The sequence below is a fragment of the Montipora foliosa genome, unplaced genomic scaffold (genome assembly GCF_036669935.1).
Source record: "Montipora foliosa isolate CH-2021 unplaced genomic scaffold, ASM3666993v2 scaffold_410, whole genome shotgun sequence".
NCBI classification, from domain to species: domain Eukaryota; kingdom Metazoa; phylum Cnidaria; class Anthozoa; order Scleractinia; family Acroporidae; genus Montipora; species Montipora foliosa.
In genome coordinates this window covers 590,001-603,451 of record NW_027179713.1, presented here as the reverse complement: position 1 = coordinate 603,451, position 13,451 = coordinate 590,001, and the positions used below count along the sequence as shown (strand labels likewise).

Sequence of the window (13,451 nt, the reverse complement as noted above, 5' to 3'; positions counted from 1 at the left end):
AGTTAGGCCGGTAGCCAGGTTTTTAACCTCAGAAAATGATCTGTTTCGTCGTACGAACGTGTGAGGACCCGTGAGCCAAAGGGCCTCTGCTGGTATGACTTCTGGGTGACCTCTTAATAACTTCTTACTAACCGAGCGCGAGGGCCGTACTGCCAGGGAAATATTGGCCCGAGGTCGTGGCAGTACGGACCGAGCGCAGCGAGGTCCGTACAAAAACGACCCAGGGCCAATATTCCCCAGTACGGCTCGAGCTAGCTCGGTTAGTAAGTAGTTTATTATATGGTTTTTTAATTACCTTTTGCTTTGTTTTTGCAAGCCCGTAATCGGCCCGTGGGCCAGTCACAATTAGCCAATCAGAGCGCGCGTTATATCGGCTACAAACCCCAACTTGAAAAAAAATTGCCTGGAACGCTGCACGTACCACAGGCAACCCAGTGTACCCTCACGGAAGGTCTAGTTGCATATGCTATGTGATTGTGTGTTTCGCTTGCACGCACGCAACTGAAATAGGAAGGGTTTCTTGCCTCTTATAGCAAATATGTTGCTTGTTTCAATAAATGTTTCGCTGGAAAATATTTCTGTGAAATTTCCAGCTTTTATAAATTTATCATGTTGTGTAATTTTCGAGCTTAGCAAATTTGCATACATGTGTTGAAATGTGATACGGGGAGAATTTTTGTGGTAACGCGTAAGTCACGAAAATAAACAGGTCTGTTGGAAGCGTGCTTGAGTTTCAACAAAACGACCCCCAAAATCGGCAAAAAATTGTGACGCTGATGAATAATAAAGTAGCTGCTATTACCAAAACGATGGATTTACCTGGTGATAAATAACCTTGTCTTGGAAAGTAAATTTTTGATTTTCCAGAAACAATGGTCAACCTCTGAGAGTTGGGCGATTGTGATCTTTGTGTTGAATTCGCACATTTCTTGTCAAAATTCATAACAATTGAAAGAAAAAGAAAACTAACAAAAACAAAAACCCGGTATCTAAGCATCATTTAACCATAGTTAATAGAGGAGAATGGTTAGGAAGCTCGGCAAACATCAAAGGAGCAAACAAAGATGCCAAGATTTAGGTTGGAAAGTCCACTACCGTGCACAATCTTTTGTTTTGCGCTCATACACTATGCATGAATTACGTAACCAACACGTTTCTATTGGTTAGTTCTTCAGTACGGAGTAAACAACCATTGTGTTTTGTGCACGGTCAAGGCCAGAAAAGTGAACAAAAACCTACAACAAAGAAAGTTGTCGGGTTTCCTAACCATTCTCCTCTATTAACTATGATTTAACACAGATGCTTCACTGTTTCGCGAGTAAACATGCCGCGGTAACTTGATCACTGCGCCCGCTGAATTCGATGTGCGATTTAGTTAGTGCAGCCAAAAGTACAGTTACAACGAAAATCTCCCAAACTATTTTTCGCTGATGGTAACTTTTATATTCGTGGTTCAAAATTAATGTTGCTTTCATGTCGTAAATTTTGTTACCGATGGCAAAATATTTTATTCTCGATCGACCGTCCTGAAACTTCCTTCTGCTCTTCTTAAAAACTGTGTATCCATATTTATTTACTTTTACATCAATAATTGTTTTGTATAAAGCAAGCTAACAAAATCTGTATCTTGCTTGGTTCGCATTTGATAGCATTAAAATATAATTTTCGGTCCTATGCTTCTGTTACTGAGTGATATATTTCTTAGGTCGCCCATCCAGGGATAAACTTCAGCTTTCAACTTTTGTTTACAAAGCTGTCAGATGCTGTCAGTGCACGCTTACACTTGTGGTGGAAAGAAGTTGCATGATCAACAAGTCAGCCCAGAAGCCAATGTTTCTCGATTCCCTTTTATTTTCTTCAATCTCTCTGGGTTCAGTACTTTGCTAGTAACCACATGTCTTCTCAGGCTATTTACCCAAGACTTCTACCATGGCACTACAATGATAGACAAAACCAAAACAATATCGTGCACTGTTAGAGCTACATATTACGCAAGGACAACTTGAATCTCCTGGAAGACAACACACAGCTCAGTTGACATTATGGAATAAATCGCTTTGTTACTTCACTACCACACGTGAGCAATGCGTGTCAATTTTTTTAAAGAGGACAGGAATTTCTTCTTTCTGACAAATGATTAATTAATAGGCCGGTAGCCAGGTTTTTAACCTCAGAAAAGGATCTGTTTCGTCGTACGAACGTGTGAGGACTTGTGAGCCAAAGGGACTCTGCTGGTATGACTCCTGGGTGAACCCTTAAATGGTCTTTAATGACCCCCCAACTTGAAAAAAATTGCCTGGAACGCTGCACGTACCACAGGCAACCCAGTGTACCCTCACGGAGGGTCTAGTTTTAACAAACTCCCGGAAAAACTCCGTGCGACTTGCAATAATTATTTTTTCCGCTGATGAATAAAAATAAGTCAGCATTTTCATTGCTCTTCCTTAGTTCTGGTTACTCTTATAGGTCTTGGCTTCTTCCATCGATTCAATTTCGACCTTCGCTGATTAATGATTACAGACTGAACTATTTGTGGCTACTGGAGCTATATATTAAAGTCAGCAAATGTAATCAAAATATAACCAATGAAATGTGGCTGTTCCTACGCGTACGGTTAACATACCAAAGACAAGGCGATTCGTTGCAGCTAGTAAGCATCTCGTAAAAACCGACTCGAAATCCTAACTCGAAAATCCAACTCGAAATGCCAACTCGAAATCCTAACTCGAAAATCCAACTCGAAATCCTAACTCGGGAGTTAGTTTGTCTCAAACTACTGTAAATAAGACTCACATGTTTAATTTCGTAAACAATTTGCTTGACGCTACGAACACAGTCTAGCCGGCGCGTGCTTTATAAAGGTGATGTTACACGAGCCGATTTTTAACGCCGATTTTTAACGCCAATTTTTAATCCACGTTACACGAGACAGCTTTTAACGCAACTTTGTTGCGGCAACGGTATGTTACACGAGACGATTTTTAACGCAAGATTGCGCGCAACACTTGAAGCCAGGCTCCTGCTCGACAAATATGGCGGACAATGAGTTAAGAAGACGGTGGCTGAAAATCGTTGAGGTTCTGTTGTTAGTGGACGATTTGGAAGATGAAAAAGGAAGAAATCGGGAACGAATTATTTGGTCTTTGGCGTCTTTCTTCGGTAACTTTAGGGACGAATCCCACAACACAGGTTTCTTCTCATAGAACTGTACGAGTTTTCGCCTTCCGGCATCATCTAATTGAGCTTCATGTATAGTTATTTCTACCGGTCCTTCATCTTCAACAAGCTCCGCCATCTTTTTTACGTGACCTATTTTCGGTTCTCCGCGGTGCATTCTGGGACGACGTTAAAAGTCAGCGGCGGGGGTGTTACAAGCACCAACACCAACAAAATTCGAGCAACAATGGTGCAGGTTTTTGAATCGCTTTCAAAAACCTGCAACATGTTCCCGCAACAAAATGCTGCGTTAAAAATCGCCCTGTGCACCCTGTTATACGAGGTAAAACCTGGCAGATCATCAATGAGCTGTCTTCCCGAAATTTCGTGGAAACGTCTGTGAAACAACTGAATGTAAATGAGCAATCAGTAACAGCTCCAGCAGAAATAGCGCACGAATTTAATCGTTATTTTGCTACCATTGGCCCGAAACTTGCTAGTGATATTCCTTCTTCAGATGGCAACAGCTATCTGAATTATCTCACTGGCACGGATGAGGAGTTTCAGTTCCGCCCAACCTCCACAAATGAAGCATTTTCACTGCTGAATAAACTGAAAAAATCAAAGGCAGTCGGCCTTGACAAAATTTCTTCTCGACTTATTCGTGAATGGGCGGATCTTATTTGCAAACCGCTGTGCTATATTTTCAATCAGTCATTAAATGTAGGTGTGTTCCCAGACGACTGGAGGTGTGCACGGGTCACTCCACTATTCAAACAAGGGGAACGTGATGACCTAAACAATTACCGCCCAATTTCCGTTATGCCGGTTATAGCCAAAGTGTTCGAAAGAATAGTTTATAACCAATTATATGCGTACCTAACAAAGCATAACGTAATATGTAAATGCCAATTTGGTTTTCGCTCTATTCATTCCACCGTTACGGCTCTACTTGGGGCTACGGATACTTGGGCTTACAACATTGACCGAGGAAAAATAAACGCTGTTATTTTCATAGACCTAAAAAAAGCTTTCGATACGGTTAATCACAAGCTCCTTTTATCTAAATTAAATAATTACGGCATACATGGCATTTCTTACAACTGGTTTAAGTCCTATTTGGACAACCGCACTCAAAAGTGTTCCATTAATGGATCACTTTCTAAAACTTGCTCACTAAGTTGCAGCGTCCCTCAAGGGACTATTTTGGGTCCATTGTTGTTTTTGCTATATATCAATGATCTGCCAAACTGTCTAACGAATTGTGTGCCATGGATGTACGCAGATGACACCCACCTAACATATGCGGGTGACAATACAGGTGACATAGAATCAAGTCTTAACCATGACCTAGAAAATGTTAAAAAATGGTTGATAGCAAACAAACTTACCCTGAACATGACAAAAACCGAATTTATGCTGATTGGATCAAGGCAGAGGTTGTATGCTCTCACAAATCCTCCAATTCCCGAGATTAATGGTGCTCCTATCACTCAAGTTTCTGTTGCTAAATCCCTGGGCGTGCTTATTGATAATAATCTTAACTGGAGTAGCCATGTCGATAAACTGACAAAGAAAGTAGCTTCTGGAATTGGAGCCCTCAAACGTATAAGACATCACGTTCCTCAGACGACATTGCGCTCTATTTATCACGCTTTACTTCAACCGCACTTTGACTACTGCAATGTCGTCTGGGGAAACTGTGGTATCACGTTACATGACAAATTACAAAAACTGCAAAATAGAGCAGCCAGAGTTTTAACCTTCTCTAATTTTGATGCAAATGCTAGCGAGCTATTCAAAATTTTAGGCTGGAAAAATCTAGTTAGCCAGCAACAAATTGCGCTGGCCACAATGGTCTATAAGTGTATTCAGGGGCTAGTACCGGAATATCTATGTTCTAAATTTACAAACCGCGAATCTGTTTATAGTTTAAGAGACTCTGAAAGAAAGCTTAATGTTCCGTTTCCCCGGACAAATTATTATAGAAACAGCTTCAGCTATAGAGGTGCTACTGTCTGGAATAGCTTACCCCTCAAAGCGAGACAAGCAGAGTCTCTTGGGCTTTTCAAAAATCTGATTAAAGACATATTTTAGTATAAAGCACGGCATTCATGGAAAGTAGCTTTAGAATTAATATAGTTTAATTGTATTTTATTGTAATCATTTTAAAATTTTACCTTTTGTAATTTAGATTTTAGCATTCTTTGTAATCTTAGCTGATGATTTTACCGTGCATAAATAATAAAATATCATATCATATCATATCATATCAGGTAACTTTTAACGCAACAATGTTGCGTTAAAAATCGGCTCGTGTAACATTACCTTAAAAATAAAAACTATTCCTTCCAGAAAAATCAAATAAATATTATCGGCGCATCTTACAAACTTTGAATGAAGATCTTGTTATTTTAACGGAGAGAACTTTACCGTTTAAATCAGCGAATTATGCACGGTAGAACCGAAGATATGTTTTTTTTCCGTGTATGCCGTGACATTGAACAATGTCCTATCGCCGGCGCGGGCTTCGGAAAAGCAAACTTTTCCTCGCCATTTCACATCGCTGTAATCAAGATTCAAGGTGTATAAATAAGAAATATTTTAGCTTGTATTTTTAAAATAATTTGCGTTAGCAATATTCATCATATTTTTGTTTTGTTTTACGAGGAAACATTTATCCAATCGACGTTAACTTGAAATTTGCATGCTTAGCTTTCTACTCGCTCTTTCATCTGAAGTGTCACGTGATTTTTAACGGCTAAAAAGAATTTAAATCTTTTATCGGAAACAAGGATGGAAAAGTCATCTTATATCAAGATATCAATGTTTTTTGTACCTTGCTCTAGTACTTCTACCGAGGCTTTATCATTCTGCCTTTTAATCATATCCCCACCTTAAAGTGGTACTATGATCAAAAAATCATTTACTTTTTTTCTTCAGATTTTGAAAGCGTGTTTGCTTAACACCTAACTGGCAAAATTTTGAGCTTTGAGTTTTATCCAAAGGCTGTTTATTTTGAGTGTAAGTTTTGGATTTCACGGTCCGCCATTACTCACGTTCAAAACTGGCCGATTGGACCTCAGAGGGTTGGATCTAGAGAAAATGACGTCATTTACTCACTAGCTTAAAATTTTAGCATGTAAACGCAATTTATTACATATGCAAAACACGGGTTTAAAAGTCTGAAAGCCCGAAACTCCTGTGCTGCATATTAATTCGGTCGCGTACACACGCATTGCATTCTTAAACTAGTGAGTCTATGACGTCATTTTCTCCTCAACCCAGCTCTCTCAAGATTTTAAAGTTAGTAATGGCGGACCAATAAATAAGAAAATTCCAGTTAAAATAAACAGGTGTCTCTTTAAAATCAGAACTAAAAACTTGGGTCAATTAGTGTTTAGTTAACATAGTTTTGAAATCCAAAGAAAAAAAAGAATTGTTTTTTTGGTCGTAGTACCACTTTAATGGAAACGGTAAATTAACATTAAAAAGAAAAAACAGGTCAAATCACATAGGGGGTGTTTACATGATACCATTACGAGTTTCATTCTGGTAGGAGTTCAAGGGCAACAAGACCAACCATCAAAAGCATTAAAATAATTTTATTATGATCAGAAAATCAGCTGACCTCACTGGCTCTGTTTGCTGCCATTGATCGGTTAACTTTTTCTTTATCTTTAAATCCTGCATTTCTGTTTGCTGCCCTTGATCGGTTAACTTTTCCTTTATCGTTAAATCCTGCATTTGTCGTTCAACTTTTGATACTGCAAGTTTTCGCGCCTCTTCTTGTGGAAACCATTCCAAGAACTCTACCCGTTTATAATTGTTCAGCATAAAATGTTTGGGTTCTTGAATTTTTGCATTCATGTCTTGTACAGCTGATGATTAGAAGATAAAATCAAGTTTGTAATCAATATTATTTTGATTAAGTATGAATGAGTAATATCTGATTCAGAGATTCCAAACCTGTCAACTAAAAAAAGGATGGTAACACTCAGGTTTCAGGAGCGGAGTAGCCAGATGCCCATAATATTGTTGCGAGCGCAAGCCTCTAGAGGGATCCAGGGGCATGGTCCCCTGGGAAAAATTGGAAGATATGTGCCTCTAAAATGCCATTTCCTGCATCTTGAGATCACAGTCAAAGGAAAATATTTGGATAGAAAGAGTTTAAAAAACTGGGAGAATATTAAGCAAAACCGGGAGGCCAGAAATATTCGCCGAAAGGGGAGGCTTCTGGCCAAAACAGGAGGGTTGGAATCTCTGCTGATTGCTAAGTTTTATTTATTAATTAATTAACCCTTTCTCTCCTACATGTAAGAGTGACACTTGTAGGTTTTTCACTTGATCGGTTTAACACCAGACAAGTTTACTCATCAATGGGCCCCCGTTCTGGGATGGAAGAGTTAAAGACAAAAAGCAAACTATGTGTATGAGGAATTTTGAACCTATTAATATAATACTTACTCACTGCCTTTGTGATAGACTGTTAAAATAACATGATACATTTTATCATTTACTTTACTGCAAGTGAATTTCCCATTCAAAAGTTAAAATTAATTTAACTGACAGTTTTTCTGGGTCACTAACAGTTAATAAAAGACAAAAATTTGTGCCAGCCAGCTAGTCCAAGCTGGTGTCCAAATGATTAGGATGCGTTCTCCTTCATCAAATGCAATAAATAATTATAATAATGATAACAATAATTTGAGTGGTATTCAATTGAGTGTCGAAGGTAATTAGCGAATTGCTTTGGTTTTGCTTTACTTCACTCAGTGATTGGTTCAAAGTTCTCGCACAACTTTTTCAACCAATCAAAACTGAAACCAAACCAATCGTGGCTCACGCATGCACATTTTCCTGTGCTTTGTGTCCGCTACATGTAATTACTTCAAATTTTGATTGGTTTACTGGATTGTCTCCATCCTTTTTGATTGGCCAAAGTAATTACTTTGGTTTTGGTTTTACGATACTCGATTGAAACTCGCTCTATTGTTATCAATTAATTACAATTATTGCAGCAGTATACAAGTATGGATATTTATTTATTTATTTACATGGCAACTATACTTGTACACTGCCACGGTAATTATAACAATAATACTAATTACAGTAATAACACTCAGCATGTGAACATGAAACCTACAATGTACAATTATAGTATTATAGCTCCTGGAGCTATATAATACTATAATTGTACATTGTAATGATAACACCAAATTAATTAAGATTAAACTGTGAGATGCAAAACAAAAAAACTCCAGTGCCTTCAGCATCAGCACTGAATTCTGAATTCTTTTACCAGTAATTTTTTTCCTCTTGGCATTTCCTCTGCCTGAGATCACTGCACTCTCCTTAATAAAAGCATTCTGTTGCATTATTGGTAGCCCAGTTTGGTTAAGTGCTCCAATATATATGAAACTATGATGCAGGGGGTGGAGGGGGGGGGGGGGTACACTGCTGTCTGTTTGTCAGAAATTTGCCTCTCACTGCTGGCTCCTCCGCCTTGATTTTCACTCAAACCCTTGTAAAACAGTGGTCGCCGCTAACATTAATTAGCGCAGGAATCTACTTTAAAAGTTACTGAAACCCCTGCTGTGACGAGACCTAAATTGAGAGGCCGGGACAGTGCCTAAATAAACAAAACGTTGAAGCAAGACCACCATCTGAGAAAGAATATCATCATTATTTTGGGCAACCACACATGCATGATAGAACATAATAATGCCTTGCTATTGTTTACATAGGAACAGGACTTTCAGTCTGAAGATGAATCCAGCCCTGCTCTTAACTATTGGCCCACAAGACTTTAACACTAAATAAAAATAGATAATGATCATTTACTGTACCATGGACCATCTTCCTTAACTTGTCAAGAAGTGCTTCACACTGTTCTTTCCAACAGTACTTCTGGCCATAGAACTCTCTCAGTATTTGGATTTCTTCAAGGCACATTTTGTGTCTATTACGGACACCCTCAATTGCTTCAGCCCATTTAACTGGATCTTCTGAATCAACTATGCTGTATGCTCCCAAAGGAATGCACTTTATTGCTCTAGCAAATCCTGAATTACTCCCCACAAGAACTGGTAAACCAGCAGATAGAGCTTCAAGGGCAACAAGACCAAATCCCTCTGTTTTGGAAGGCATAATGACAAGGTCCACCTCACAAAGAAGATGCTTCATTCCCACACGGCTGTGTACAAACTTTCTCACTGTCAGTTGGTCTTCAACAATTCCAAAGTTTAAAAGTCGTTCCCTCACCTTGTCTTGCTTCCCATCTGGGGCACCAACAAACAAAAGATCATAACTTCTCCCTTTCAGCCGCTGATCAGTGAACGCCTTAACAGCAATGTTGTATCCCTTCAGCTTAAAGTCCTCCTCATCACCCCGCCCACATAACAATACTTTGAAATTATCACTATCACTTTTATCATTTTGAACCAAATCACCAAATTCTCTATTAAAAAGACCTGGAACCATTTCGAAAATATCCTCACTTTTCTTACAGCCCTGCAAATAGGAAGAGTAAGCTTTTTCAAGTCTTGGCCCCACTGGAACAACAAGGTCAGCACATTTGCAAAGATCAACCTCATCCCAGTGCTTCTGTTCACCCCTTGAGGTAGGATTAGCATATCCCTTGTATTTGCTGAGATCTTCAGGAGCAGTGTGGACAACATGAACCCAAGTACAATTTTCAAAGTGTGACTTTATAAATTGTACTTGTTTGCCAAGTTTCACACCGTGGCCAACTACAACATCCATTTTATGACCTTCAGGTGGGAAGCACAACCAGTCAAGTGGATCATAACCTGTTCGTTTCCTTGCATCAAGAACATTGATCCCAAAACTTCGGGCCTCCTTTTTGTCTCTATCATTGCAAACACCCTCTGGAACCAAAAGAGAAACCCTAACGATTGGATGTTGAGCCAAATGAATTGCAAGCTCTCGGTTTAATGTAGACAATCCGCCAGATGAAGAATTCCATTCACTTCCTAACAGAGTAACATCCAGTATTTCCTTGTGTTGCGAGGAACTCTCCCAAACTTTTATCGATACTTCGTGCGACAAAGTCTCCATTCCAAGAAGATCTGCAATGGTTAAAAACTGTACATGTATTGAGTATACAGCCGTAAATTACAAGTTAGATAAGAAGGAGCAACATTATTTAATCTGTATTGTGATCAGCATATGGCAAATTTACCGTTACGGTATTAAAGCCAGCTTGAGTCATAATTGTAAAAGGTGTGAAATGTTCATTCTTTTGATACTTTACAGAGCTCTAAGAAACTTATCAATGTTATATCAGTTTAACGCATTTTCATGTGATATCATGTTGGTGTTCCTAATAAAACAATGGAACAGCAGCCATGTTGGTGTACCCAACTAATCCTCAGGAATTCAGCTCTGTTATTATGCAAACATTTTCTTTTGTTTCGGTGGAAAAACAAGGTTACTGATCATGTCAGTGAAAACACTCTAGATATTGTCATCTTTTCATAGATACCTTATACAATACTGCAAAGCTCTTTCAGTCATGAACAAACAATAAGAGCAAATATATTTTGCTTGTTGAACTCCTCCATTTTGTCCAAAGGTGGCAATTGGGGACTTCGGAGCCCTGAAAAGAGATGATAATGATGATACTTTATTAAACCTGTCACTTTTGGCTCAAATTCCCCACTCCACATGCACATATGATAGTGAAAGGCTTTGTGGGGGGATTTGATAATTACAAATAATAATAATCATCATTTTTTAATCTTTTAATTTGAATCTTAATGAGATCTTATATTTGGTCACTATATACAACAAGAACATTTATGGAGGAAAAGAGTTTGAAATTATGGTAATATAAGTTTTAGCTGCTGTATGTTGCGAGTTTTACTGTATTTAACTGGATTCACTAAAAGGCTCACATATAGTCTCCTTAGAAACTCTGATACATGTATGTTAATAGGAAACCTTATGAACACGGGTACATTTGTGATTTATGGGCACAAGTGATGTTTTGAAAGTTCTTAAAATTACAGTTCGTGCAATTTGAGAACTTTCAAAACATTTTGAGTGAAGGTCACCATGAGCAAATAAATTTCATGAGTTTTTATTACTTTTATATTTTATAGACACTACACGAAATTAATCCATAACTGTTTCCATAGCAACTTCTATATTGCACTCTAAAACCTCTTTAGCAACTACAGAATACAGGACCACATTCGAGACCCCTATGGAAGTACTGGATCGTTTGGCTCGGCAGTGGATGAAAGAACGAGTCATACATAAAACATTGGGCTCTGTTATTTTGGTGGCTCATTTGGCTCTTTTGGCTAAGCAGTGAATGAAAGAACGAGTCATATATATATTGGGGTCTCTCATACTGGTGGCTCATTTGGCTTGGCAGTGATCATGGCAAACAAGACAAACAAGCCGGCTCGTCAGTTGAGTCTCTAGATATGGCCCTGAATTCTGTACTTTAGCCCTCTTTTGCACACTATAACCTATTGATGCATTCGTTACTCACCAATCAGAAATGCCATATTCTTACAAATAGAGAAGTTTTCAATTGAGTGTCGAAAGTAATAATTAAGCGAATTGCTTTGGTTTTGCATTACTTCACTCAGTGATTGGTTCAAAGTTCTCACGCTATTTTTTCAACCTATAAGAAGTGAAACCAAAACCAATCGTGGCTTGCGCGTGCACATTTTCCCATGCTTTGTGTCAGCTATGTGTAATTACTTCGAGTTTTGATTAGTTTACTGGATTATCTCCATCCTTTTTGATTGGCCAATTGAAAGTAATTACTTTGGTTTTGGTTTTACTAAACGTATTTGAAAACCACTCAACATTACATACATATCAGGGTTAAACAGCTACATCTTGATTTTAGATCTTTGATTACCACAAGAAAATTTTGTTAGATGTTAGGATATGGTGATCATCTGTTTCCCAGAGAAAGGATAAGACATAAAAAAGACCTCGCAGTACACCAGTCTGTTTAAAATCCCGGATCATTTTCCCGAGCTCTAACCTAATCCCACAGACTATGCAATAGTATATAGATTTAGATCGACCAGTGCAATTGGACCGTTCAGGAGAAGCCGATGGTAGCGACCTCTAAAGAAACTAACCTAAATCAACATCAAAGTACATGTAGCTAAAAACGCTCTTTGACGTGCGTCAATAGGTTATAGAGTGCAGGGGCGGATCCAGCGTTTTTTGAAAGTGGGGGCCGAACAAGAATACTAATCAGCGCGCGTTAGCGCGCCTCAGTAGCGCCTTAGGCGCTACTTTCTAGGGGGGTCTGGGGGCATGCCCCCCCAGAAAATTTTGAAAATTTGGGTACTCTTACATGCACTCTGGTGCAATCTGGAACGTAATGTATCAGGATTCCATATTGTATAAAATTATAAGTTATGGTTATAATAATACATGGTTTTTGACTCTTCGCTCCAAAGTCACAAAATATATATAATTATGTATATAGGCATTAAGATTTTACGTTGTTACAGTCTCTGTAAGATAGGTTGACTGTAGACAAGTATTTCGCATCCAGTCTTCTTCCTCATTTCGAAAGGATAATATTAGCGCCTGTAAGTTGACAGTTTATTCGCACAACTTTGGTCATACTATTAGCGAAAAATCACGCTTTAGCTAAAAAAAATCAAAAGCTCCAACAGACTGCTTACAAAATGATAAAATTATTGTATATTTTGACAAAAAAAAAATCTCCGACGAACTGAAAGGGGGGGCCGCGGCCGACTCGGCCCCCCTCTAAATCCGCCCCTGGAGTGCATAAGTTCTATTAAGTTCTATCTTGAATGGTACCTGCCAGTTTTCCATAAGCTTTGGTGAGGGATAAGGAAATTGTCAGCGGAAAGTCAAGGCTTCCTTGATCCCCTGGAGCTGACAAGGTCGACGTTCTTTGCATCAGCACAGTAAACTCATGTGGAATTATGGTAATTCTTGCTAACTTTTCCTCTGCTTTCTTTGCGTGATTCGTCTCCTCTAATAGTAAGACGGCACAGATCCACTTTCCACCCGAGCTCGTGAACACAAGGGACCTTGGGTTGCGGGTACAAAACCCAGTGCCACCCCTCCCCTGAGGAAACCAGGGGCATCGACGCAGAGGGCAGAGTGACAGAAAGTCACCGGGACAATTTTTCGACTCCTTACTTTAGGCTCCCTGGCACTCTTAGCTTTCAAATTATCCCAGGAAACCAGTTCCCTTCATCTTTTAAATTGCATTTTTTTCTACTACCGTTTGTAAGTTAAGGGATATGATTAAAGTTCTG

General features: G+C 38.9%; 1 protein-coding gene across 1 annotated transcript; it reads right to left on the bottom strand.

Moving 5' to 3' along the window:
• Positions 1 to 3,309: 3,309 nt before the first annotated feature.
• On the bottom strand, positions 3,310 to 13,169 carry LOC137988170 (uncharacterized). The gene is made up of 6 exons (XM_068834220.1): positions 12,985 to 13,169; positions 10,664 to 10,777; positions 9,006 to 10,247; positions 6,788 to 7,037; positions 4,453 to 4,506; positions 3,310 to 3,553 (listed from the first exon to the last, which is right to left on the bottom strand). The coding sequence occupies exons 3-6, from the start codon at positions 10,234 to 10,236 to the stop codon at positions 3,310 to 3,312; spliced, it is 1,779 nt and encodes a 592-aa protein (XP_068690321.1). The 5' UTR covers positions 10,237 to 10,247; positions 10,664 to 10,777; positions 12,985 to 13,169.
• Between the last annotated feature and the right edge of the window lie 282 nt (positions 13,170 to 13,451).

What these genes read in the sequence shown, in the direction of transcription:
- LOC137988170 (XM_068834220.1), bottom strand. Translation starts at nt 10,236, where the DNA reads ATGGAGACTTTGTCGCACGAAGTATCGATAAAAGTTTGGGAGAGTTCC. An exon ending in CAGCAAACAGAGCCAGTGAG is followed by an intron (nt 4,507 to 6,787) that starts GTCAGCTGATTT and finishes AACATTTTCTAG; the next exon opens with GTCATGGTTAAGACTTGATT. An exon ending in TTGTCACCCGCATATGTTAG is followed by an intron (nt 3,554 to 4,452) that starts GTGGGTGTCATC and finishes GTTGTTTCACAG; the next exon opens with ACGTTTCCACGAAATTTCGG.